The sequence below is a fragment of the Rhinichthys klamathensis genome, unplaced genomic scaffold (assembly GCF_029890125.1).
Source record: "Rhinichthys klamathensis goyatoka isolate OS25496 unplaced genomic scaffold, OSU_Roscu_1.1 h1tg000482l_1, whole genome shotgun sequence".
Taxonomy (NCBI): domain Eukaryota; kingdom Metazoa; phylum Chordata; class Actinopteri; order Cypriniformes; family Leuciscidae; genus Rhinichthys; species Rhinichthys klamathensis.
The window spans coordinates 278,208-305,000 of NW_026606969.1; the positions used below are offsets into that span (position 1 = coordinate 278,208).

Below are 26,793 nucleotides of genomic sequence, written 5' to 3' on the forward strand. Positions count from 1 at the left end.
AATAATATCCACATGCTCGAGTGAGAAAAATGCTGCGCTGACTAGAGATGCACCGATTACAATTTTCTAGGCGGATTCCGATTTCTGATTTTTCAGAGATTGACCTGCCAATACCGATTTTAGCCGATTCCGATTTCATTTTTTCGAACTACTTTACAGCACACACAAATATTTATTTTCTCTCTTTTCTTTAGAAGAACATTTTACATTTTGCATAGAACTTTTTTGAACAGTAATCGCCAGGGTGGGAATTATGTAATTTTAGGGGCAAGGCCATTTGGCCTCCAACTTTTCTTTTTTTTTAGGGGCACCAAGGCCAGATGACAGGGCACAAAGGCCATTGAGTACAATTCGATGGTTTTCCCATTCAGATTGATACCATAACATCCTAATTTGGAATAAGACACGGATTATGACTTTTTTAAATCAAAAATAATTGTTTTACCTTCTGTGATCTGATTTGGCTTCAGATAAAAAAAAATCAGACAGAAAATATAATATTTTATGTATAATCAGGCATGAAAACAGTTTAGGGGTGAAAAAGGTGAGAAGGATATTACCCATCTAGGGGGGTCCGGGGGGCATGCTCCCCGTAAGAAAATTTTATATATTCCATATTTTAAAGCATCAATCTGATGAATTTTTAGATGCATTTTTTTGCATACCAGCGCAGTTAAAAAAAAAAATCAAATAGAATTTCTATAACTGTGTTGAACTGATAATCACTCTTTTGTGTGTTAAACACAATCTACTTAATACAGACAACTTCATTATAAAGAAAAACAACAAATAAAAAAAAATATGATCATAACCAATCATGACAAAAATTCTATTATAAACTAGATTAGTGGATAACTCAGCAGTAAAATTTAGTCTAGAAAAATCACAAGTGTACAATAATTTTATCAAATCTGAACATTTAGTGAAAAAAAAACATTATTTACTGGGGAACAAATAAGAGACAATAAGTGTAGCACTAAATCTGGTAAAACGTTACACATTGCTCTTTGTATTGTTGTAAAATACATGAATGAAAAACAAGATAAAAATCAGAAAGATCAATTATTTTATATATAGTCTAGGCTACTATAAAATTAAGACATTTTTTTTAAATGTATATCACATCTGTTTAATGAGGCAGCAACATATGATAGATAGGACAGAACAAAAAAGGCTATTAAGAATCTTTCATTGCGCAAAAGTATTATATGATTATGAAAGGATCCAACACAGTGCGACACACAGCGCTTATGCGCATCCCGAGCGCAGAATGATGCGCTTGAAGCAACACAGTCACAGCGCGCAGCGCGTCGAGTCCGCATTGAAAAGTTCAAAGCACAAAGACATATCGATATCGATGCGTAGTGTATTATACAGTATCTATCTATGCAATAGTTTATTGAGCCTTTTCTTTTAAGAGTTTTAAATTTCAGTTACTGTGCGCGTGAAGAACAATTATAGTGCTCCAGTGTTGTGATCTAACAGACACACTATAGAAAGTAACATGATTAAGTTACAGCAATACAGTCCAGCAAGATAGTCATTTTATGCGAAACCATAGAGCTTTATCTACCGATCAAGTATAATAATATTAACATTGAATCATCTTGGAGAGGGTTATCTGTAACCGAACGCGACGCGCTGTTTGATGCTGAATGGAGAATGACTGACAGTCGCAGCGGAGGGAAAAGTTTTCGTGAACTTGAATTTAATGACTTAAATTTCTATCTCACATCATAGGCTACTATAGTATGGCTTCATATAGTATACCATTCTATTCAATTCAATAAAATATTATTCCTGTTAATAGAAATCTGATGTAAACTAAGAATATATAAATATTTCTCCAAATCTGCACACTTTTGAGCTAAAAGCCGTGAGTGACGTTGTTTTGTGAATCGCTGTCATGACGACAGCACAGGAGTTTTTTATGAATGGGAACGCGATGGGGAAAAGAAACGCTTCAGTGCGCCGACGCACTGGTTATGACACTGCACCTGCGCGAATCCACGAACTAATTGAAGTTCAGAGACTACTTGGGTGGCCCACTATGCCGCACTGGCGCTTTATACATGGAACTTGGACAGGCCCAGGGCACACAGGCCACTGTGGCCGTACGATGATTTTGTTTTCACGGGGCATGAAGGCCAAAGTGTAGGGCAATGGCGCCCATGGCCGCGTGGTCGCGGTATAATTCCCACTCTGGTAATCGCTATAAAATAGGATTATATAAATGACTCCTGGTGTGGGAAATTCACACACATCTAAAGTGCAATGTTATGGAAGAACCATTTCCTTCTTATCACATCCAATATCCAACAAAAAAAAATGTTCATTTCAAAAAGAAAATTCATTTTCTTTTCTGACATAATACTCCAGTTCTTGTTAAAACACACCAGCCATGCAAATTCTGTGCATTTTGGGCACTTTTGTGTGAAATCATATTTATTTTGTCCATCAAAAGTGTGCTTTCACTTTAATTGAGCGTGAGCAGCGCAGCAAAAATAGACTCTGTGCCGAAACCCGCGCTTCACCGCCGCTCCTGCTCGACGGTCGCGCACCGCTCCTGCTCCCGGTGTGAATGCACTCAGTGATTTACATGCACGCCAGAAATAATACGCGCTGCTCACGTTTGCGGTGTGAAACGGCCGTAAATCACAAGGTTTCCTACATGTGCGTTTCCTACATGTGCGACTCCACCCATTCGAAGAACATGGACGTGCAATCTCTCTCTCTCTCTCTCTCTCTCTCTCTCTCTCTCTCTCTCTCTCTCTCTCTCTGTACCGGGGCGACTTGCACTTACTGTGACTGGGTCACGAGCTTTGAGTGTGCGTACGAAGGGGACACGCGCACGAGGGGGATGGTACGACCGTTTGATTGACGCACTTACTGTCCAATGATTCTAGGTGGTCATGGAAATGATTGGCTGGAGTTTTCCAAGTCCTGCCCGGTCCACAGACGATTAAATTGCTTAATTTTCATTTCAGTGCTTCTAACTCAGTGGCTGTAAGTGGGTTAAGAATAGAAAATCACTTACACTTACCCCACCTTTAAAGGAAGTATATGTCTCAAAATCATTTTGCTATCAGAAGATATCATCTCTGATCACTCGCGCTACAGCTGCGCATTAATTTGATTAAAAGTACTTCCATTTTGTAATATAATTTTCATCTAAGTAATTCCAAACTTCGAGAGGCAGACGACGACATTATGTGATCAAATACCATCCACTTGTTAAACGTGATCCACAGCGCCACCCAGTGCATTTAGTTATAACTGCGAGTTAGCGCTTGGGATTTATCGTGGATTCACTGCATTAATGGCCAGCAAAGCAACGTAGTAAAATTCGAATAGTATTTTATTTTTCAAATAATAATTATAGATCGAATATTCGAAAATTAGTGCACATCCCTAGTGTGAACACCATGCATTAAAACTCTTAGGTCTGCCAACCAGAGTTTAACTGTTACAAAGCCAAAGTTAAAATCTAGCTTTTCCATCGCCGCTCCTCAACTTTGGAACAGTTTACCGATTCATATTAGAACTAAAATAACATATTTTTAAATTAAAATTAAAAACGTACCTCTTCACTGTTGCCTATAACTTGTGATGTCCCTTGTTGTCTGTTGTTGTTTTGTTTTATTGTTTTTGGTTTTAGAACATTATACAGCGCATTGGCAAACTGTGGTTGTTTTTAATTGTGCTTTATAAATAAATTGAGCTTGAGATTGCTTCTGTTCTTCCTCAGATCGACTCCAGCGGCCTGAAACTGTCACTCGCTCACCATGACCTCCTTCAGCTTTTTATTTGCCCTGCTCTTCATCAGCAGGTAAGAGGATTCTGTCATGGATCAAACTCATATAATCGTGTTTGACGTTTCTAAATCAGGCTTATAAAAGGGTGGATGTGCTTCTAGAATAGTGCATTTCCGAATTAAGGATGCAATTATTCATCAATTCTTTTAAGGAAAGCTTACCCATTAAATAAAATTCATATATTCACCCACAAATGCATATTTTGATAAATTGTTAACTCCTCACATTAGTTCATGCTAGGGTGTGACGAGACAGTATTTGCACAGTATTTTTAAGAAATCCTCAATGGCAAAATTCATGACTGAAAAAAAAAAAAGTCTTCAGGTGCATTTGGAAATGTTTTAACTAATCATCTTGTAATGAATATCATTTCAGTTCTACTTTCTGAGTATTAATAACATGCATTGAAAGACAACAATATACAAGCACTGTAAAAGGTTTTGCCACAAACTCGACTGACTGGCTTTTCTCATGAATGATTTCACACGAGTCTCTTCAGACCTTATTATACATGAATTATGAGCTAGAGCTGCTCGATTATGGCATAAATCATAATCACGATTATTTTGGTCAATATTGATAACATGATTATTGGGGGGTGATATGATCTTATTTCACAACAAACAAAACTGACAAAAAATACAACAAAACAAAAATACTAGTGCTGGGCAACGATTAAAAAATTTAATCGCGATTAATCGCATGATTTCTTGCGATTAATCGCGATTAATCGCATTGTTACGCGCAATATTGAATAATGAATTCTAAAGTAGTGTATTGCGCACTTTTGATTTAAATGTACTGCTACAAAAGTGCAATAACATGTGGTTTGCAAAAACTTTAAACAAATAAGGTGCTTTTATACCAGCAGTATTCCCTTTACACAGTATCAATAAAATATTTCTTGTAAATCTCAACTTAAACATTAACATAATCAAATCAAATATTTAAACAAAGCTATTTGCCACTGCCAGGGCATTACCTTTTATCTAGCTTGTTAAAACGAGTCCAGTTTTCTTTTCTTTTTTTTTCTGAACAGGTATCTTGTATCAGGGAGCAGCAGAAACAGTCTATGTAGTCAAAGGGTCATGATCACTACTACAGATATAAGTCGACCAACGTTACTTCTCTGATAGCAGCTTAGGTTTGGTCATGGTGCCATGGTTTCCCACGTAAGATTACATTAAACAGAGGTAAAGCCCAATTTATACTTCTGCGTCGAACTCACGCCGTAGCTGTGTAGCGCGCGTACCCTGACGTGCATCTCTCCAAAAATGTAACGTCAATTCTACGCGTACTGCAAGCGCTGTGATTGCTAGAACCGCTCCCGGGTTTCACACTCTCCCTCTGCATGTGTAATTGCGCGTCAACGACGCAGATTTATAAATGAAAACCAACGCGTAGTCTATAGCGTAGAGGCTCCGGCTTAGGTCCGACGCAGAAGTATAAATCAGCCTAGAGTGAGGTGAAGTGGTCGAGCACTGGTGCAGCGACAAGCGGGTGCGTTCCTGTGAAACTGTTGCGGTCATGCTCGCCTCACGCACGCGCCCGCGCGTTGCCGAAGTTGAATTGTCTTACTTTTTGTACACGACGCGCAGCACAAATCATTGGAAGAGAGACTGATCCTTGGCTCGCTGTTTGTGAGTTTCCAGAATCTAAATAGTTATCAGGACATCAACAGGAGGGAATTCACATGGCAGAGCATCCCCGCTAAACTAAACGCAGGCCTATCAGGTAAAGTTATGTATAATTTTAATTTAAGTTAAAAAGACTACAGCTGCGTAGCGCACAGAAGCCGTTGCATGGTTACTATCCATAGAGCGCCTGTCATTCACTCGCGGAGCGCTTTCTCCTTTTCTGTTCACCTGAGAGAACCTGCCAAAGCCTCTCCACTGCTTGTTTGGGTGGGTTATTTGCTGGCTGACCAACATCCCACCCCTCCTGTGATCATGGTTTGACTGTAGGCCTATGTGTATTCAGAGCCAGTGAGCAACGGACTTTCAAAATAATAATAATAAAAAAAACTGCGTTAACGCACGATAAAAAAATTGTCGGCATTAATTAATAAATGCGTTAACGCGATAATAACGCGTTAACTTGCCCAGCACTAAAAAATACAAATTAATGTTTTTCAGGAAGATGTACTAACAGTGGTATTCAGATAAGTAATAGCCTACACAGAAATTAAATTAAGTAATCAGATGTAAAATACCACTGCTGTACATTAAATATAGACTAATCCTTAATTAAAACTACAAAAGTTATTAATTCAAGACCAGTGAGTGATTTTATCTTTGTCTTTTCTTCATTAATGTCATTAATGTTCGCTGCATGGATCCAATATATTGTTACACACGTGTTTCAAATTCTGTCACCAGAATTTATTTTTGAGTGAACTATTCCTTAAGTGAATTTTTGGTTACACTTTATTTTAGGGTGTCATTGTTACAGTGTAATTATATATTTAAGTACTGAGTAATATTAAGTAACTACATGTACTGACTATAGGGTTATAGGATTAGGGTTTGGTTGAGGGTTAATTGCATGTAATAATTATGCATAATTTACTGTTGTTCCTATCAGTGTTTGGAATAACGCCGTTTAAAAGAACGGCGTTAGGTAACGACGTTATTTTTTCAGTAACGGGGTAATCTAACTAATTACTTTTTACGTCGTTACAACGCCGTTAACGTTACTGGACGTTAAATGCGGTGCGTTACTATGCGTTGATTCATGGGCGTCAGTTTGGTTTGAAATGTGTGGGGGACAGAGACGCATTCGGAAGTACACTTTCAGAAGTGCTGGGTACAACGACGCAATATACGGTTAGTAAAAAATATACTAATGTCATAGAACGGATACCTAATACAAATAAATAAAACATATCCAGTTAACTAGCAGAGCATTCATTTAGTTCGCTATTAAATAAGAGATCTAGTGCTTAAATCTGTTGTTTTTGAGATCCAGCTGAGCGCTCGTGCTGCTGCGATCAGTGTCATGGATAGCCTACAGTTGTTCTCTTGTGGCTCGCGGCGCGCGCAGTCTTCACTCGGACGCGCGCTTCAATCTATCGCCGTTGCGGAGACTATTCATTCTGGTGAAATCACAAAATAAAATGCACACAAACGTGTCCCTGCTTGATCTATTCTAGATATATAGATACAGCTATATCTAGGAGCTAAAGTCCAATCTTTAAAAGCAATCCATCTTGTTAAACTGTTTACTTTTTTAATGAAGATAAAGAAATACAGCAGCCTATATGTTTTCCAGACTATTTATCTCAGGTTGTTAGAGTTAGTTTGATTTATTTAATTTGCTACAGTTACTGCAAACACACTTTATATTATTTAACTGTTTACTTTTGAAGAAAATACTTCCAGACCAGTTGTCTGACATTGGGAGTTTGATTTATTTAATTAAGAATTTGTAGTTTAAAAGTTTACTTTTGTTGTGAACAAAACACTTGTACAGGTTGTTAACTTGACCAGTTGTCTCAGGTTGTGAGAGTTTGATTTAATTCGCTAGAGTTAAATGCACTATGGTGTCTGTCGACGTGCAATAAATATCGAAAGTTACGTACAAACACCTGTCTGTTCTACTCATTTCAACTCCAAATTCTTTGACATATAGCAACTTTTTTTTTAACAGTAACGCAAATAGTTACTTTCCCTGGTAACGAGTTACTTTTAATATAGAGTAATTCAGTTACTAACTCAGTTACTAACTTTTTGGAACAAGTAGTGAGTAACTATAACTAATTACTTTTTTAAAGTAACGTTCCCAACACTGGTTACTATGGTAAGTACATGTAACATACAGTGGGTACTCAACCAGAATAATACTTTTACCGCCGCCGCTCCCGCGGCGGTAAGATTCTGGTGTGTATTTGTTGCCTTTTACCGCTAAGAGGCGCTACAATTACAGACTTTGAAAAGTGTCAGTTTATTCTCTCTATTGCGTAAACTGCAGCAGAGCCGCTGCTCATTCAGAGCGATTGTAAGCTGGTAACAGATGATTTCAAGTGAAACTTGTAGTTAAACGAATTCATAATCACAATAGGCCTACTGAAATTAAATTGAATAAATAGTGAAAACATTTCAACATAAAACATTGCAACCGAAACATATTAGGCTATCAATGAGGGTTTGGAAGAGCATAATACACTGTTTAACAGCGTTCAGATGATAGCTCAGCGGTTAACGCAACAACTTGAGCCTCACTACACTTCAAACGATCTGAGATCGAATCTCGATGGAGCCAATTTGCTGTTGGCCGAATTCGTTTATGTTTTACCGTTCTTGATGCTTAAATAGGTAACTGTTTATTAGCGAGTTGAGTTCATTAACTGTTTACTTATGTAAAGTCAAGAGTTTTGTTTAAATTATCAATGGCACATTACAACATAAATTTGCTACATTCCAGTAGAGCCGCTGCACGACAAAACTGCAGAGGGAAGATTAGCTGATCGCGTCAGAAAATGAAAATAATGAAGCTTGTCTTTAATCTGCTAAATTATTGTTTTGTGAATCATTCACGAAATTGAGGTGATAGACAGTGATACCCGGCCATAGCAACGGAATAAATTTTTCAAAACAGATCCATAAATTGAACAAATCAGAAAAGACTGATTTTGTTGACTTGGCTACACAAAATAACAGACTAACTAAATAGTATTGCTTTCAATATAAAAACAAATGAAAATGTAAAAGAACACTAAAATTAATTAAGTTTGAAACCCCATCGCACATTTTTAAGGTTTAAATAAAGTGGGACAGTTTATTTGTTTAAAACAGCTGGTTGCATTGAGTTTAGAGTTTATTTCCTTTGCGATGCAAAATAAGAAACACAGAATCTTATTCTTGTAACATTTTAAATTTGTATTGCCAAAGAAATTGCAGCTTAATTAAACAATTAAAACAGTACAAAACGAACAAAACGACATAAATTAAGAACATGCGTTTTTCTTTGCCTCTCTCTTGCGCTGGATCTCTTTTTAGCAAAGTTTATTTTGTCTCCCTACAAAAAAAAAAAAAAAAAACCTGTAACAAATTATTTTGCCTTTGTTGCTTCAAAGACACAGCATGCCTTGTTGTATTCACTTACAATAAAACGAGGTTGAATTAAAGAGCTCTTTATCTGCTTCGTTTCGTCAACAGTTAATGTTTAGATAATGCCAGATTGTTGACAATCATACACACTGCTTCAAACATTCTAAAACTTTATAAAAACAGTTGAAACAACTGGATTGAACACTTTAATTTAAATTTTGTGTGAAAAACTTTAAATACAAAAAATACACTATATTTATAATTAAATAAGATATAGGGCCTACATTTGGACACATCGAGAGATTTATCCTTAAAAGAATTTAGCCTTTGCCTGCTCATTGGGCTGGCTATCCGACATCTCCATATGAAAGACGAACATTAACACCTATTGTGCACGCACGATAAAGCCACTGTCCCTCCAAACCCCCACAGGCTCTCTGAATCCGAGACTGACTTAAAACAAGAAGTCGCAATTCACACTTAAACCGCTATTAGACATTAGCATTAGGCTATTAAAGTGTTGATAATGAAGGAATTAAATAATGTGAGCTACATGTAGTGATATTTCTGTCATGAAACTTTATTACTAAATATTTAATTTCAATAATTCATTCAATTTCAATAAGTTTTTCTTTTTTATTCAAATAAATCTCGAACCACAGTGCTTCGTTGTGCTGCTGTTAAACTAAATAACATTTATAGAATAATTATGAACTTAAATGAAACAATAGCGCAACATTTCGACAAATAAATTATTTGATTTGTTTTTACATTTTAATTCAGGGCGATTTAACCTATTTAATTAGAGCGAGATTTTCCCTTGCCTTGTCCTTTCCTCATTTCTAAGCGCTCACATAGCTAAACATGTTTAAGTAGATCCTCGGCTTTCGGTTCAGTTTTGTGACGAGCAGTTCCCGGAGACAGAGACGAGCAGTTCCCGGAGACAGAGACGACAGCTAAAATGTTGTTAGCCTAATATGAATAAAAGTTTACTAGTTGCCTATTAAGTTATTTTAGCTGTTATGAGAAAAATAAATCCAAGTGAACGCGCCGCCGCGTTTGTCGAACACTAATTCAACATGCCAGAATAAAACCCGACTTTAGAACAATAGCGACACTCGACGTGATGTGCCAAAACACTTAATTATAAACTTCAATATTTCATTCAAAATAATCTCAAAACGCTTTGTGACATTTTGAAAAGCCGTGCAAAGGGCCTACATTAAGGCCACTGGAACCACGAACGTATACTGTAACTGAAACGCTGGTTTTGATTTTATTGTTTGTCGTTTAAACGTGCCTGTTGCATATCTTTATTTTATATATTTTATATGGTCTATTGGTGAAGTAGCCTAAGCCTATTAGCACTGATTACTGCGGAGGAAGGGGGTGGGGGGTTAAAATAATTCAGCAGAAGCAGGGATGTTTAGACCAGAAGGAAATCCCCGTCCCCCTTGGCAAATCGCACCTTGCTTAAAACCATGTTTTAAAAACTCAATGTAGGTAATCCAAAAAATAGGCTCTATAGGCATATAGGCTATATATATATATATATATATATATATATATATATATTTTTTTTTTTTACAGAACTGCTTTTGAAATTACGATTGGTATTAGATGTTAAGTCATTCTGTTGGATACTATTTGTTCCAGTGTAAAATGGAAATGCATGGCAATTTTATTTTATAATATAAGCAAAAACTAGGCCTATATGGTGCATAACAGAGTTTTAGAACTAGACAAATCTCTCTGCATTAATAATAGGATATAAAATGCATTAATAGGCTAATATAAAATTGACAAAAGTCCATGTTTGTGCGGGATTTGAACCCGTGTCATCTAAATGATTGAATCGTAAGTTCTTCCACTCGGCCATGAATTTACTCACTGTGAAATGCCCAAACGTTTGTTTCTCCAGTGTGTTCGCTCACATGAGCGAGAAAACGTTTTATCGTTAGCATATTGTAGACCTTTTACTGTTTTAAAAGATGATATCTTATCTGTATGACCAACAATTACGGAGTAGGATAGCTTCTATCCTAGAAAGTTCTTTTAGCTGTTATGAGAAAAAAATAAATTCAAGTGAAAGCGCCGCCGTGTTTGTTGAACTCTATTTCAACATGCCAGAATAAAACCCGACTTAAGAATAATGCGTAGCGCCACTCGGCGTGATGTGCCAAAACACTTAATTATAAACTTCAATATTTCATTCAAAAACATCTCAAAACGCTTTGTGACATTTTGAAAAGCCATGAATGTATTAAGGCCACTGGAACCAGGATCGTAACTGAAACGCGCTGCATGTTATCTCTCAATACAGGAGCAGAAGCGCCGGTTCAGATTTTATTGTTTGGTGAATTAGGCAAAGCATTGATTACTGGGGGGAAATCCCCCACCAGCATATCGCACCTTGTTACACAATGTTTTTAAAAACGTAGCCTATGGAACCCCATGAAGTTTTTTTTTTCTTCTGTTTTTTTAACAGAACTGCTTTTGAAATTATGATTGTAATTATTATACAGATTGATATAAATTTAGTCAATCTGTTAATATTTGTTCCTTTGTGTAAAATAGAAATGCATGGAATTGTATTTTATAAATAGGCTACCCTGTTTGGACAGGATTTGAACCCGTGTCATCTAAATTATTGAAACCAAAGTTCTACCACTCGACCACAACTTTTCTCACTGAAAATATCCCAGAAGTTCGGTAGTTCAGCAGTCAGTGCGCGCACACGAGAGAAGCGCTCTTCAATCCTCTCATTCCTCAATAGTTTAGCGTCATTGCACCTAATTGCGAGAGAGGCCTATTTTAACTTTTGATTCATAAAATGTTCTGCTCTAAAAGTTTGTTATATTCTGTTTAAATGTAGCCTACTTTTACTTTACGTTTTGCTTTCGTTTAATTTAACTGAATCTGTTAGCCTATAGGTTAAACTATTTATATTTTTATTATTATTATTATTTTTTGTTCTAATGGTTTGTTCTATTCTCTTTCGTTTGTTTATTTTTATTTTATTTTTTACATATTCAATCAGTCTCAACTATTTCATCCTTACTGTTAATTGACATTAGCCCGTTTCAAAATGCGGCAATTGCGGCTGTTTTGCTAAATGCCCCTTTGCGCCACCTGGCGGTCATTTCGCGAAGGGACTTTGAAATGCGACTAGATTATTTTTTGCCGCGGTGGATTTGCCGCGGCACGAGTCGCGGCGGTAATAGGCATTCTGGTTGAGTACCTACTGTACACTCACCTAAAGAATTATTAGGAACACCTGTTCAATTTCTCATTAATGCAATTATCTAATCAACCAATCACATGGCAGTTGCTTCAATGCATTTAGGGGTGTGGTCCTGGTCAAGACAATCTCCTGAACTCCAAACTGAATGTCAGAATGGGAAAGAAAGGTGATTTAAGCAATTGAGCGTGGTATGGTTGTTGGTGCCAGACGGGCCGGTCAAATATTTAACAATCTGCTCAGTTACTGGGATTTTCACGCACAACCATTTCTAGGGTTTACAAAGAATGGTGTGAAAAGGGAAAAACATCCAGTATGCGGCAGTCCTGTGGGCGAAAATGCCTTGTTGATGCTAGAGGTCAGAGGAGAATGGCCAGACTGATTCAAGCTGATAGAAGAGCAACTTTGACTGAAATAACCACTCGTTACAACCGAGGTATGCAGCAAAGCATTTGTGAAGCCACAACACGCACAACCTTGAGGCGGATGGGCTACAACAGCAGAAGACCCCACCGGGTACCACTCATCTCCACTACAAATAGGAAAAGAGGCTACAATTTGCAAGAGCTCACCAAAATTGGACAGTTGAAGACTGGAGAAATGTTGCCTGGTCTGATGAGTCTCGATTTCTGTTTAGACATTCAGATGGTAGAGTCAGAATTTGGCGTAAACAGAATGAGAACATGGATCCATCATGTCTTGTTACCACTGTGCAGGCTGGTGGTGGTGGTGTAATGGTGTGGGGGATGTTTTCTTGGCACACTTTAGGCCCCTTAGTGCCAATTGGGCATCGTTTAAATGCCACGGCCTACCTGAGCATTGTTTCTGACCATGTCCATCCCTTTATGGCCACCATGTACCCATCCTCTGATGGCTACTTCCAGCAGGATAATGCACCATGTCACAAAGCTCCAATCAAAGCTTGGTTTCTTGAACATGACAATGAGTTCACTGTACTAAAATGGCCCCCACAGTCACCAGATCTCAACCCAATAGAGCATCTTTGGGATGTGTTGGAACGGGAGCTTCATGCCCTGGATATGCATCCCACAAATCTCCATCAACTGCAAGATGCTATCCTATCAATATGGGCCAACATTTCTAAAGAATGCTTTCAGCACCTTGTTGAATCAATGCCACGTAGAATTAAGGCAGTTCTGAAGGCCAAAGGGGGTCAAACACAGTATTAGTATGGTGTTCCTAATAATCCTTTAGGTGAGTGTATGTAACAAGGACACTGTAAAATAAAGTGTTACCGATTTTTTTTTTTAATGGGTTACAAAAAAAATAAATAAATGTACATGCGAGTCAGGTGCCCCAAAAATGTCCTAGGTCTTTAAGACTTAACAAATGTACCTATAAGTGCAACCCAGAATTAATTTTTGAGTGAACTTAGTTCAACTATTCCTTAAGTGTAATGTTTGGAAATAGTCTGGAAATCAAATATAATAAGGATTAAGGATGTTTAACTATTAGGTTTAAATACCAATAAACTGTGTAATGCAAATATAGTGTGGATTTATCCCATGAAAGGTAGACAGAAACAAAGGTTTATAATCTATTCCAGATGAATGTTGGTGTCAGTGAACTTTGTACAAGTGTAGTGAATAGCAAATCACAGGCAGCGGGAATAATGGGAGCTTTTTCACAGTCTGATGCTCGGAAAACTGCCTTGACGGTGCGGTTTACAGAGACTGTGATGCACATATACCCACGCAAACAAACATACATGTGCGAGGAACGCCTCTAGGCATGATGCCGTGAGATTGATATATTCTGACACTCACCTAGTTCCCGCAGCGCTTTGAATCAAACACTTTCATGCCTCGTGTCCCGGCGCCCCAGACTCCAGCAGTTCCTCTGATTATCATCCATAATGGAGGCGAGTGAGCGGAGGCACATGTGGCGGCCGTGCAGATTCTTCTGTACATGAACACACACACACACACACGCATGGATCAGCGTTTGTAGGACGTTAATTCGGTGAATAATATGGGCTACGTTTCCTCTAAAGCATTGTAAATCTAAGCAGATTTCTAAGTGGTTTCTATGATCTGATTATGCTTGTGATTAGAAATGCACTAAAATGAAAATATCGCCACATAGCGTACTTGATGATAACTAATTTATTACTAGCTCCGTCTCTCAATCATATTCACGAATGAGATCTTTAAGGATAATGTGATTGTTTTTGTGTCTGGAAGAGATTAATGACCTAAATGGAGATTAGATGAAAATCTGGGATTGCACATTTTGTCAGATTATGTTATTGTTTTAAGCATCAGGACCTTTTTGACTCTTTGAGCTCATTGTCTCTCATATTCTTTGTTATGGCAGCTTAATTTCAGGAATTAGTTTATTTGAAATACCAAAAAATAGAACAAAATAAAGTTGGAGACAAAGTGAAATTTAATATTATTGTAACGTCATCCAGTGGTTTGTAATTCAGCTGAACATGCTCAGAAACCAGAGAAACATGTTTAGGTGTTTGTACTACCAACTGACTTCCTGTATAGTTTACAGCATTAGTTAATTTAGTAGTTCGTTCGTTCGTTCGTTAGTTAGATCGTTCGATCGTTCGTTCGTTTGTTCGTTCGTTAGTTAGTTAGTTCTTTATAGGGGTGTAACGATACACAAATTCGTATTGAACCGTTCGGTACGAGGCTTTCGGTTCGGTTTTCGGTACGTACACTACCGTTCAAAAGTTTGGGGTCGGTACGATTTTAAATACTTTTAAAAGAATTCTCTTCTACTAACCATGGCTGCGCTTATTTGATTAAAAATACAACAAAAATCAGTTATAGTATTAAATATTATTCCAGTGTAAATCAGCTGTTTTCTATGTGAATATATAGTAAAGTGTAATTTATTCCTGTGATCAAAGCTGAATTTTCAGCATCACCAGTGTCAGTGTCTTCAGTGTCAAATGATCCTTCACAAATCAGTATAATATGAGGATTTGATGCTCAAGAAACATTTATTATTATGATCAATGTTGAAACAGTTGTTGGCCTGTCAGTTGTACAGTTTTTTTTTTTTTGGGGGATTCTTTGATGAATAGGAAGTTCAAAAGAACAGCATTTGTTTGAAATATAATCTTTTGTAACATTATAAATGTCTTTACTGTCCTTGATAAATAAAAGTATTGATTTCTTTCCTCCAAAAAATAAAAATAAAATTCTCACTCGGGGTGTCCATGGTTAACCGATTAACCGATTAACCGTTAAAAATTGCTTAACCGAGTGAAACATTTCGCTCGGTTAAGTGGCGTCAATGGCGTGCATTGAATTTAGTTGTAATACATTTTTGCACCACCAGAGACCGCCAGAGCGCTCCCAGACATTTGTAATGTCCACAAGAAGAAGTAGTCATGACTCATGACCAGTTTTCTAATATGAAGCGGGCAAAGAAAACCACAGCGTGGGAGCACTTTAAAATCGAGAATGACGGGGCAAAATGCAAGTATTGCAATGAGATATAATATGAGATATAAGGTTAGATATACTTCAAGTACAACCTCGTTGTTGTACCATCTCAACAGCCAACACCCGGGCATCATTATGGTCTTGTGTGTTCACACCGAACGCGAATAGAGCGTCAAATAACGTTACGCGTCTATCGCGTCTAGCTTGAACATTCGCTCGAGTTCAAATTTTTCAACTTGCGCGGAAGACATTCGCGGCAAACGCGTCGCCCAATTCGCATCATTCGCAACGCTCGGCGCGAATGATGCGTCTTCGCGTCCTTGCATTGACTTTGTATGTAATCACTGGCGCATATAATTAAATTCGCGTTCGGTATGAACACAACATAACTTCTCTGTCCTTACCACTGCGTTTTATTTCTATAAATTAATTTCGTTTTAAATGTGGTCCAACCAGTTATTAAAGGTGTTAAAAATGAACTACCCCTTTCTCGTGTGTCTGTATCTCGGGGTTGCGGCGCGCACACTATGGTTAACCGAGTATTAACCGCTAAGGGCCTCGGTTAACGGTTAATGAAAAACTTGAAAACGTGCAGCCCTAATTCTCACTGACCCCAAACTTTTGAACGGTAGTGTATTTTTAAACTGAACGGTTCGTTGGACCATTTTTCCTGCCTACCAAAATGTCGTTAGATCAAATAGGCGCGTCGCGCGTGGCAAGCACACTGATAATGTAAGAGACGCTGGCGTGACCACAACATTGCCCAACATCAAATGGCAAACGTAATGTAAGCGGAACGAAACTGAGCTAGTCGTTATTGTGTGGTTGACGGACCGTTTATCAGTGTGGACCAATGCAGCGCGAGCCGATCTTCATCAGCACTGTCACTACACAGCCAAATCCAGTAAAGAAAACATTTGAGTTCGCCACTGAAGTAATAACATCGCTGCGAGATCTAGTGAGAAACATTCACATTTCTCTGTTATTAACGGATCAAACAGCGCTGACGTGGAAACCAGGAAGAAACATTGTGCCATGAATGAACTATCCAGTGTCCACAGATCAGCACATTCACCATGGGTTTACTGGAGTAACTCTACTAACTGTAACCATGGGAGTGTGGCAGGAATAGTCGGCTATAATGCTTTCAAGTAACATCACGTCGGTTTTATTTTGAGATTATGAATACAATTGCTGCCCTCAAATGTTAATCTGAACTAAAATAAACATTTGTTTATAGCTACTTCAATATTACATTTCTTTTTGACCAAGCAGCTGTTTTGTTTTATATGCTCCTAATAAAAGTCAAGTATAGCTCCATCATTGCTCAAAGTAAAAAAATATCATACTTTATGATGTTAGTTTTAATAAAAAATATAATTAAAAAATGAAATCAAGGAAATTTCTCTGGCATTTCTTTCTTTTTGCTGTATCGAAAACGTACCAAACCCTGAATTGAATCACAAGCTTGTGAATTTAAATCGAATCGAATTGTGAAATTTGTGTCAATACCCAGCCCTATTATTTATGTTATATTATTAGTTTATTATTATTTGTGTACGCATGTATGTGTTGTTTTGGAGGCTGTCCTTAAGTGTCACGCCTGTGCCTTATTTTATGTCTCTCTCTCACTCTTCTGGGACAGAATTATGTTTTTTTTCTCCCTTTTTAACTCCCACTTTCCATTTGCTGGGAAAGAACAAAGCAGAAGACGATCCAAGAGTAAAGCAGTAACAGAGCCACACAGATTGGCCATCGAGTCTTTAAAACACCCAGACAGAAGCAACCAGTAACACACCAAACATGAGACTTGTGTAAAATATGACACAGCAACATATCACCAATATATATATATTATATAACCAATGGTGTTGGTTTGCAGTGGTAGGCTTACCACGGTATATGTTTATATTCTGAACAAGGGACGATACCAGTGTAAAAAATCATTTAAGGGAAAAAAATACCAATATTTAAAAGTAAAAACTTACTTTCATAATAGAAATTTCTTTAAAAAGACCCACACTTTACACGGCACACTTATCCTACAAGCTGCCGTCTTCACTTTCCTCCTTTTCTCTCGAACATGGTAGATGATGATGATGTTTATTTTATTAACATTAATGAACAGCAGGAATGTTAGGCTGCTGTCACTTTAAAGGCCATTGCACACTGAGTCCGAAATTCGCATCCGAAATTTTCGCACGTAAAAAAAAATAATTCAACCAAGTTATGTCAATCACGCTTGCACACCGCCTCCGAAACTTTCGTCCGTCATAAAAAAATTCGGATCGGTTTCGATTTTTTTTTGCGTTTTTCGCATCCACAGCCAGCATTTTGAGAGGTTTTTTGACAATTCAGGGCCGGGGGGAGCTCGTTCCGCACATCATTGCACATGCGCAGTCCTTTCAGTTTCGGTTTTCAATTCAATCAAGTGTTTATATGTTCTCTCGATCGGATTAGAAAAGGAATAAACCTCCCCTTTCAATCAGATCGAAATTTCGGATCGATTAAGGTCTGATTGAGCAGCCAATTCGATAACTAATGTATTATTTGGGTACAATATAGGCATATAACCTGTAGCCTATACAGCTGTTCTGTCTGCTTCCACCGGGCCGCGTGTGTGTGTGTGTGTGTGTGTGTGTGTGTGTGTGTGTGTGTGTGTGTGTCCATCTGCTTAGACATACTGCCAGTCTCTGTTCAGGATCGATTGGTTCACAGAAATTGGTGGTTTTCTTTTTAATATGTGGCTCCAGAATCGCTAGCAAAGCATCAAACTGTTCCACTGACATTCTGAAGTAAATTTTGAATCGCTCGGGATAAATTCGCAACTCCTTGATAAGGAAGTGGAACTCTCCTTCCTCTCGGCGCAATTTCAGGATTGGATGGACCCAAAATTTTCTCTTTATTCTCATTTCAATAAGAGAGAGGGCAACAAAATCATCCTTACTACTTGATGAATCCATTTTGTATTTTTGTGCGTTTTTTTCCGCAAAGGTTTAATAAATACGCATCGGACTCAGTGTGCAAGGTTTCTGAGCGTGACGAATATTTAGGCTGACGAACACGAAAAAACGCATACGAAAATTTCGGACTCAGTGTGCAATAGCCTTAAGGCTGAATGCATGGACCAAATATACTGACACACATCTGTTTTCTTTCTCAACTGCACTTATGACAGAACCGAGAGAATACTAGCCAAGACAGGCTTATTTATAAAGATTATAAAAATTTTGACATCATTTTGTGTGTATGTGTCCGTACAAGCGCAAGTAAACGAGAAAGAGGAATCAATTAGGTGTTCGAGCGCTGTCTGAAACGGCCCTCTCTCTCTCTCTCTCTCTCTACCTCTCTCTCTACCTCTCTCTCTCTTCTCTCTCTCTCTCTCTCTCTCTCTCTCTCTCTCTCTCTCTCTCTCTCTCTCTCTACCTCTCTCTCTCTCTCTCTCTCTCTCTCTCTCTCTCTCTCTCTCTCTCTCTCTCTCTCTCTACCTCTCTCTCTCTCTCTCTCTCTCTCTCTCTCTCTCTCTCTCTCTCTCTCTCTCTCTCTCTCTCTCTCGCTCTCTCTCCTCTCTCTCTCTCTCTCGCTCTCTCTCTCTCGCTCTCTCTCTCTCTCTCTCTCTCTCTCTCTCTCTCTCGTCCCAATTTTCGCCTCTTCTTCTGCGTTTAAAACTGTTTGAATGTGTAAATTAGCAAGACAAAACATGTCCAAATTATAAAATTTCACTCTATGATGATTAAACTTAGCAGTTAATCCGCGAATCACATGCCTAATCCGTACAGATCAACTGCGATCCGTTGCACCCCTAATAATTAATGAACACACTTGTCATCATGACTGCTATCTTACCTGAGATGAAGATGAATCGACTGATGAATACTGAATAGTAATGTGAACCTCTGATAATATACAACATACATCTCAAGTGTGTCAAATATTAACACCGTGAACTAAACAACACAGCATTATTAATGTAGCTGCATTTAGACCATAATCACAATTATCAAAAATGTTTGGTTGAGTTTTGGATTTAAGGCACAGTTTAATCTTATTGCACATTTTTCAGTTTCAAGTATTATAATTTTCAAGGATTTCTGGTTTTATTTCCTTTTTTTTTTTTTAAGTTTTTGTATTTTTTTTATAAATAAATCACATTTAAAGTTTGAATTCAAACCTCCTTGAGTTATTGTATAAGCTATTGCTCAATGAAAATTATCCCAAAGCATCCAATCAGCCGTATTACTAGATTAGTCTGAATATTACCAATATTGTTGGCTTTTGTAAGTCACTTTGAATAAAAGTCTGTGAAATGCATAAATGTAAATGTTTAAAGTTTATACAAATCAGTGTGAAATGTATGGCATCGTGTAAAGTCTACTCAGCAGTTCGGTTTGCCTTGATCCAGAATTTTGCTTGACGACTGCAGACAAACGGTGTAGGAAACTCAGTCTCAGTCATTTTTATCATGCATTATCGTTTGGCACAGTGATATCATGTACTGTACATTGTCATGCTACTCGTTAAATGAAACGAATAGTGACGGTCATGAGTGAGTTTCCCCTCCGGCCGAGGATGAGCTTAACCAACACTGCCAGCAGCCTCTGCGAGGGGTTTCAGAAAAGCTCCGGCAAAGATAAGGTGGATTAATATAAAGTGAAATCTTAAAAGCTTCTTGTGTGTGGTGTAACACACAAAGACATAAACATACACTCGTTCACATGCTAGCATACGCATGTGAGGATGAATCAAATCACTGGAGGCCACAGGACAGATGAAGTCATATATATATATATATACTGTATATATACTATATATATATATATATATATATATATATATATTATACAAATGCAGTTTGGCTTGAAAGCCTTCTTCAGGGAATATAACATAAAATTACTACATACTGAGTTGAACAATTAATATTTAGGAGGATTAAAGGGATTAGAAAGAGCAGCACTGCAAAATATGATGTTCTTCCTCTTGTTTTCCAGCACAAATATCTAAACATTCTTAAATCAAGATACATTTACTAGGGCCCTAAAAATCCGTTTTATTTTTTCCCAAAATCCGTTTTTTTTTGTTGCGAAATTCCGTTTTAATTTTTGGGAATTCATTTTTTTTTACCCTTTACTGTTATTTTAGTTGTAAAAACAGTGTGCTTTTAATGTTAATGATTAAAATGTACACAAATAAAATAGAATGACCTTAAATGTATTGAGGTAACAGACATTTACTCTTACTTTTCAGCACAAATACTGCATGATTCAACATAACACTGCACTCTAAGTACTTCAAGTAACAACAAAATATGGTTATGAGCTTTAAACTGTCCAGTAAAATAAATTATATTAGTTTATATAAGTTTAAATAAAAGTCACACTCTGTCTCTCTCTCGCGCAGTGTCACTTCACTTTTGGCCAGTCCGGCGCATCATAGACAGACGTGCACGGGTGTGTGTGTGTGTGTGTGTGTGAGAGAGAGAGACGCGTGAGTGACAGAGAGACGGAGGGAGAGCAGGGAAAGGACATGCAACTGAAAGAATATGCTGTATGTTTTAAATAGCGTTAAAAAAAATTAACGAAACGCAATAGGCTATGTGGCGGCCGGTGTTGATTCTGTGGCGCACCTCCACGAATTAGTCTGTGTGTGGGAAACACTGCATAAAAGTGACTGCACTGAGGGCTTAGCGTCGAGTTTCTTAACTTTTTCGCCGACGAAAGCATTGCCGGGGGGGGGGGGGGAACGGTGTCGCCGTCGCCGTCGCCCAGATTTGCTTCCCCCTGTCTGCCAGAGGTGGAAAGTAACGAATTACATTTACTCGCGTTACGTAATTGAGTAGTTTTTTTGTGTACTTCTACTTTTTTAAGTAGTTTCTAAAATCTGTACTTTTACTTTTACTTAAGTACGTTTTCTTTAAAGTATTGTACTTCGCTACATTTGAAATCATATCCGTTACTGAGTAAAAAATAATAATACAAGAAGAAAAGAAAAAAAAAAACACACTCCGGAAACTACAGCATTGATTGAAGGGCGGGAGAACAAATGCGCAAAAAAGGTGACGCAGACCCAGCTGAGCTGAAACCGAAGCGCCAAGCGAATTATGGCCAGTATGAAAATACTTTGTAGAAAAAAAGCGTGGTTGTCCTCGAGGATAGATATCCAAATTGCAAAAAATGTGGACGCAAAGTGGCTGCAAAAGGAGGATATAGGACACCATCCCTCCTGCAGATAAAGGTATGTCCCGATTTACGTGATGCAGAGGGAACCCCGGAATCCAGTCATGAAAATGAAATTCACTTAACGCAGATGTCACGTAAAACACGCAAAATAATGGATGGATGAATACATGGAAAGTAGAACTGTGCAATAAATCCAATCGCGACATGGTCTGTGAATATTTAAGCTTAGCACAAAAATACTGCATGTAAATATATTACCCTATTTGTTCTGCTGAGCTGCGCCGCTTTGTCTACTACATACTCAAGTACGCGTGACATTCAGAGTCTCACAAACAATTTGAGGATATGAATACATGAACATTTCCAGAGCTGCTCTGAGAGAACGCCTAATGAGCATTTTCATAATTTTATTTGAGATAAACCATTGTCAAATACACTTTGAAACACTTTTTTTTACACTTTTGGTCTTCAGTACAACCCGTCAAAATAAAAGTTTGGTTTTACTAGGAGAAATTAGGACAGAAATATATTACTATTATAGGCATACAATAGAACGTAGCCTACTTCTCTAAATAATAATAATAACAACAATAATAATACATTTTATTTAAACATTATTTAAAGGAATATATTTTTTGTCCATGGTTTAATTTAGTAAATCTGTTTTTGCAGCGCTTCCCCAAAAAATAAAAGGACACAATTTTAAATTTACATTTGATTACAACCGTTTTTGATAATATATTTGGATTAAATCATAAAAAGAAACATTAATTTTCTGAATAAAAAACATTTTAATAAATAATTAATGTTAAAAATAAGTTGTTAATCTAATTCATTATCAATTGTCAAATTTAATTGATTAGACATGTTTTATTGAAATTTGAATAAACAAAACAAACAAATGGTTTCAAGTTTGTTATAATAAAGCATTTGTTCAACCAAAAAAAAATCCTGTTTTCATTAAAGGGGCACTTCACCTCTGGGAAGATGAATGTGTATTTAAAATGGGTCATTTATGTAGAAGAAATGTGAAATTATTTTTGAATTTGGAGCTTTCTAGACTGAGAAAAGCCAGAAAATGTATTTTTGGCTTATGTGGATGAAAGACAACAACTCCCAGAATGCAATTGCTTCGCTGCCCTAGGAGGCCACGCCTACCGGTAACAGAGCGCAGTAGTTAAACAACAAGCCTAGGCTAGTGAGTCTCCGTGATGAGTCTGCCCGGGTTTTTCAAGATCGCCCATAATGTCCGGGATTCGGCTTTTGCGTTCTACAGTCGCCATTCAATCATGTTTGCTGTGGCGAGTAGGACGAGTGAGGGCCGCGGGAGAACGGCGCGAGTCATGTTTACATGGCGAGCAGGACGACGCTAGGGCCGCGGGAGAACGGCGCGAGTCATGTTTACATGGCGAGCAGGACGACGCTAGGGCCGCGGGAGAACGGCGCGAGTCATGTTTACATGGCGAGCAGGACGACGCTAGGGCCGCGGGAGAACGGCGCGAGTCATGTTTACATGGCGAGCAGGACGACGCTAGGGCCGCGGGAGAACGGCGCGAGTCATGTTTACATGGCGAGCAGGACGACGCTAGGGCCGCGGGAGAACGGCGCGAGTCATGTTTACATGGCGAGCAGGACGACGCTAGGGCCGCGGGAGAACGGCGCGAGTCATGTTTACATGGCGAGCAGGACGACGCTAGGGCCGCGGGAGAACGGCGCGAGTCATGTTTACATGGCGAGCAGGACGACGCTAGGGCCGCGGGAGAACGGCGCGAGTCATGTTTACATGGCGAGCAGGACGACGCTAGGGCCGCGGGAGAACGGCGCGAGTCATGTTTACATGGCGAGCAGGACGACGCTAGGGCCGCGGGAGAACGGCGCGAGTCATGTTTACATGGCGAGCAGGACGACGCTAGGGCCGCGGGAGAACGGCGCGAGTCATGTTTACATGGCGAGCAGGACGACGCTAGGGCCGCGGGAGAACGGCGCGAGTCATGTTTACATGGCGAGCAGGACGACGCTAGGGCCGCGGGAGAACGGCGCGCGTCATGTTTACATGGCGAGCAGGACGACGCTAGGGCCGCGGGAGAACGGCGCGAGTCATGTTTACATGGCGAGCAGGACGACGCTAGGGCCGCGGGAGAACGGCGCGAGTCATGTTTACATGGCGAGCAGGACGACGCTAGGGCCGCGGGAGAACGGCGCGAGGCCGGTGGCGTGATTACCGATGAGCGACACCTGTGAGACGCAAGTGACCCTTTAATTGAATCCTGAAGTGACCCTTTAATTTAATTGTCATTTTAACTGATGATAATAATAATAATACACATAATTTAATAATACAGTTTATTTATTTAATAATTGATTAATACTGTAAATCGTGATATTTTCTGAGACGTTATCATACTGTGAAAATCTCATACCATTACAAGCCTACACGGGAGAGTCCCCCACCCGCTGTTAAAAAAGTTACTCAGTAACTTTTACTCTGAGTAAATTTTAAATGAGCTACTTTTTACTTTTACTTGAGTAGATTTTTAGACCGGTACTTTTACTTGTACTTAAGTAAAATTTTATTGAAGTAGTAGTACTTTTACTTGAGTAGAATATTTTATTACTCTTTCCACCTCTGCTGTCTGCTTTTTCCCCAGACGTACGTTCTTCTCTCACACTAAAAACATAATTTCATTCCAAATATGTAAAATTCCGCGTTAACACTAGCCTGGGTTTCGCGCAGCCCGATTTTATTCATGCTGCAAGGCAGTCTGGATACCATGGTCCAGATTTTCGCCTCATCTTGGGAACCAATCACAGAACGGGGAGGGAGCAGCAAGACGATGACGACACACCGAAGCAGTTTGTTTATATCTATGGATTCAGTTATCTTTCGATGCAGCCTTAATTAGATAGTGTTCTAAGTAGTTTCATGGTAGTTTCGTGTACGCATAAATCTCTGACCCATCGTCGTCTTCCTTGTCGAATTTCTGTCATCTACATACGTCATCTGGTAAAATTGAAGAGATTGGCTATGAGCTACGTACAGGCGCATTTGATAGACATTCGTAGCACCCAATAAACGGCTCTGGGCATTCGTAAACCACGCCTCAAATACGAGAAAATGAACATGTGGTTCCCAGACCACGCATCATTCTCAATGATACGTGGTCTGGCGTTAGCCAGGCTACGTTAACACTAGATTCCGCGTTAATTGGCCAATTCCGCAATTCCGTTCATGATTCCGTGATCGCGGAAATTATAGGGCCCTAATTTACTGGCAATGCAAAATTAAAAGAGTTTTCTGAAAAATTGATCAAAATCAAGTGACTTCATGCTTGAAACAAGAGCAAATATTTGCCAATGGGGTCAAAAAAATCAACATGAAAAAGGGAAAAAAGATTATTTTTCTGAACCCATTGGGAGATATTGTGTCTTGTTTTTAACTATAAACTCACTTAATTTTGATAGTTTGTGTGTAATGTATCTTGAATCAAGAATGGTTAAGAATGTCAACCAATCAAAGAGCGTAATTTTCAGAATTACATTTTCCACATTTCCAACTTGTTACACCAACAACCATCAGCAACACAGTGACATCAACATCACAGAAATAATCTCTGAACATTTGAAAACACATCGACACCAAAGCAATGCGATACTGAACAACATCCTGTACACAAACTCTTCGTTTTATTTTGTAAATAAACTATAAAAAATGCAAAATACCTCATTTTTTATCAATATTACCATCTCTTGCATTTGGTTTTAACTGTTCAATACTCAAAAAGAAGAAAAAAAACATGAAAAAAATGACATTTTATGGTTAGATTATTTAGGATTTAAACTATCCTGATGCAAGACATTCTATTTATTAAACTTCTATTTTGTTTTATCTGCTCGATTCCCAACCTTAACCTTATTGCATGGACATTTGAATGCTATAAATCACATTTTAATTTTTTTTTTTGGTAAATTGACAATTAATGCAATTGCCACATTTAAAATTTCCCAATGGAGTTTTTTTTTAAAGAGATGAGCTTTTACAGCTCTATTTTTAATAAGTCTTAAATCAACCAGAAGATTTTTTATTTCTAAAAGAGGAGTTCAAATAAGAATCAGACATATTAAAGTGAAACTCGCATGGCTTCATGAAGGCTCTTTCTGAGATTATACTTGATGATTTATTGTTTCCAGTGTTTTGTTTCCTGCTTACAGGGTTTCATGATGCAATGGGTTTCATCACATTTTGACCTGAAAAACCTCTATATTCTTATATTAAGCTCTCAAAAAATCATCCCTGTTATGTGAACATTGTATAAAGGGAGTGTAAGTTGTTTGCTCATGTAGAAGTTGCTGTTAAAATGCTAGGATGTCGTGGAGGGGTTAAGTGCACTGTTATGAAATTTTTAAGGTGTGCTAGGTTGTTGCTAGGGGGTTGCTAGGGAATTGCTAGGTTGTTGCTAGGGCGTTGCTAGGGTGCAGGACGAACTTCATACAGAAGTTTGAATGCTTAGTGTTTGAAACCTAATCCTCAGTATGAGCAATAGTAATCGGCAATTAAAATAGTGGTGTTTGCAAAGTCACTGTGTTTTGGAAGATTGATCCAAACCATTCCAAGCTCACATTTCTATAAATTATCCTCAAAAGTATAAGTAACTTCCCCCCCCCCCCCCCCTCAGAAACTTTTAAAATGAGAGCAGTTGCTATAGCAACCATCCTGAGGGATTCTCTAATGCACTGCACAGATATAGCCAAACATAGTTTTCATTCAGTCAAATTATTATTTTTCTGCGATTTCTTTAAGCAGATCATGCCACCAGCTAGATGGTTTAAAAATAAAAGCTCAAGGTTTATTATTTTTCCCAATTTGAACTGCTTGCAGACTTGTTTTGTGATCACAGTGAATGTATATTATATTTAAAATATATATTGAGTGATATATCATGCATTTTTTTCCCCGTACCGTCTTTCTCCACATCATTAGGGTAAAAACTTCTACTTCGCATCTCCTGCACTGAAACATTCCCTCAACTTAAAAGAAGCCTGTGCTGAATAATCTCACAAATGTAGTCCAAGCATGAAGACAAATCATCA

The 26,793-nt window shown here is 38.2% G+C and overlaps 1 protein-coding gene across 1 annotated transcript in view; it reads left to right on the forward strand.

Moving 5' to 3' along the window:
* LOC130072191 (gamma-aminobutyric acid receptor subunit pi) overlaps positions 1 to 26,793 on the forward strand; it is a 117,832-nt gene that overhangs the window by 27,044 nt on the left and 63,995 nt on the right. The window contains exon 2 of the mRNA XM_056237204.1: positions 3,749 to 3,829. Coding sequence (XP_056093179.1) covers positions 3,786 to 3,829 — 44 coding nt within the window. The 5' untranslated portion in view covers positions 3,749 to 3,785. The remainder of the gene's footprint in view (positions 1 to 3,748; positions 3,830 to 26,793) is intronic.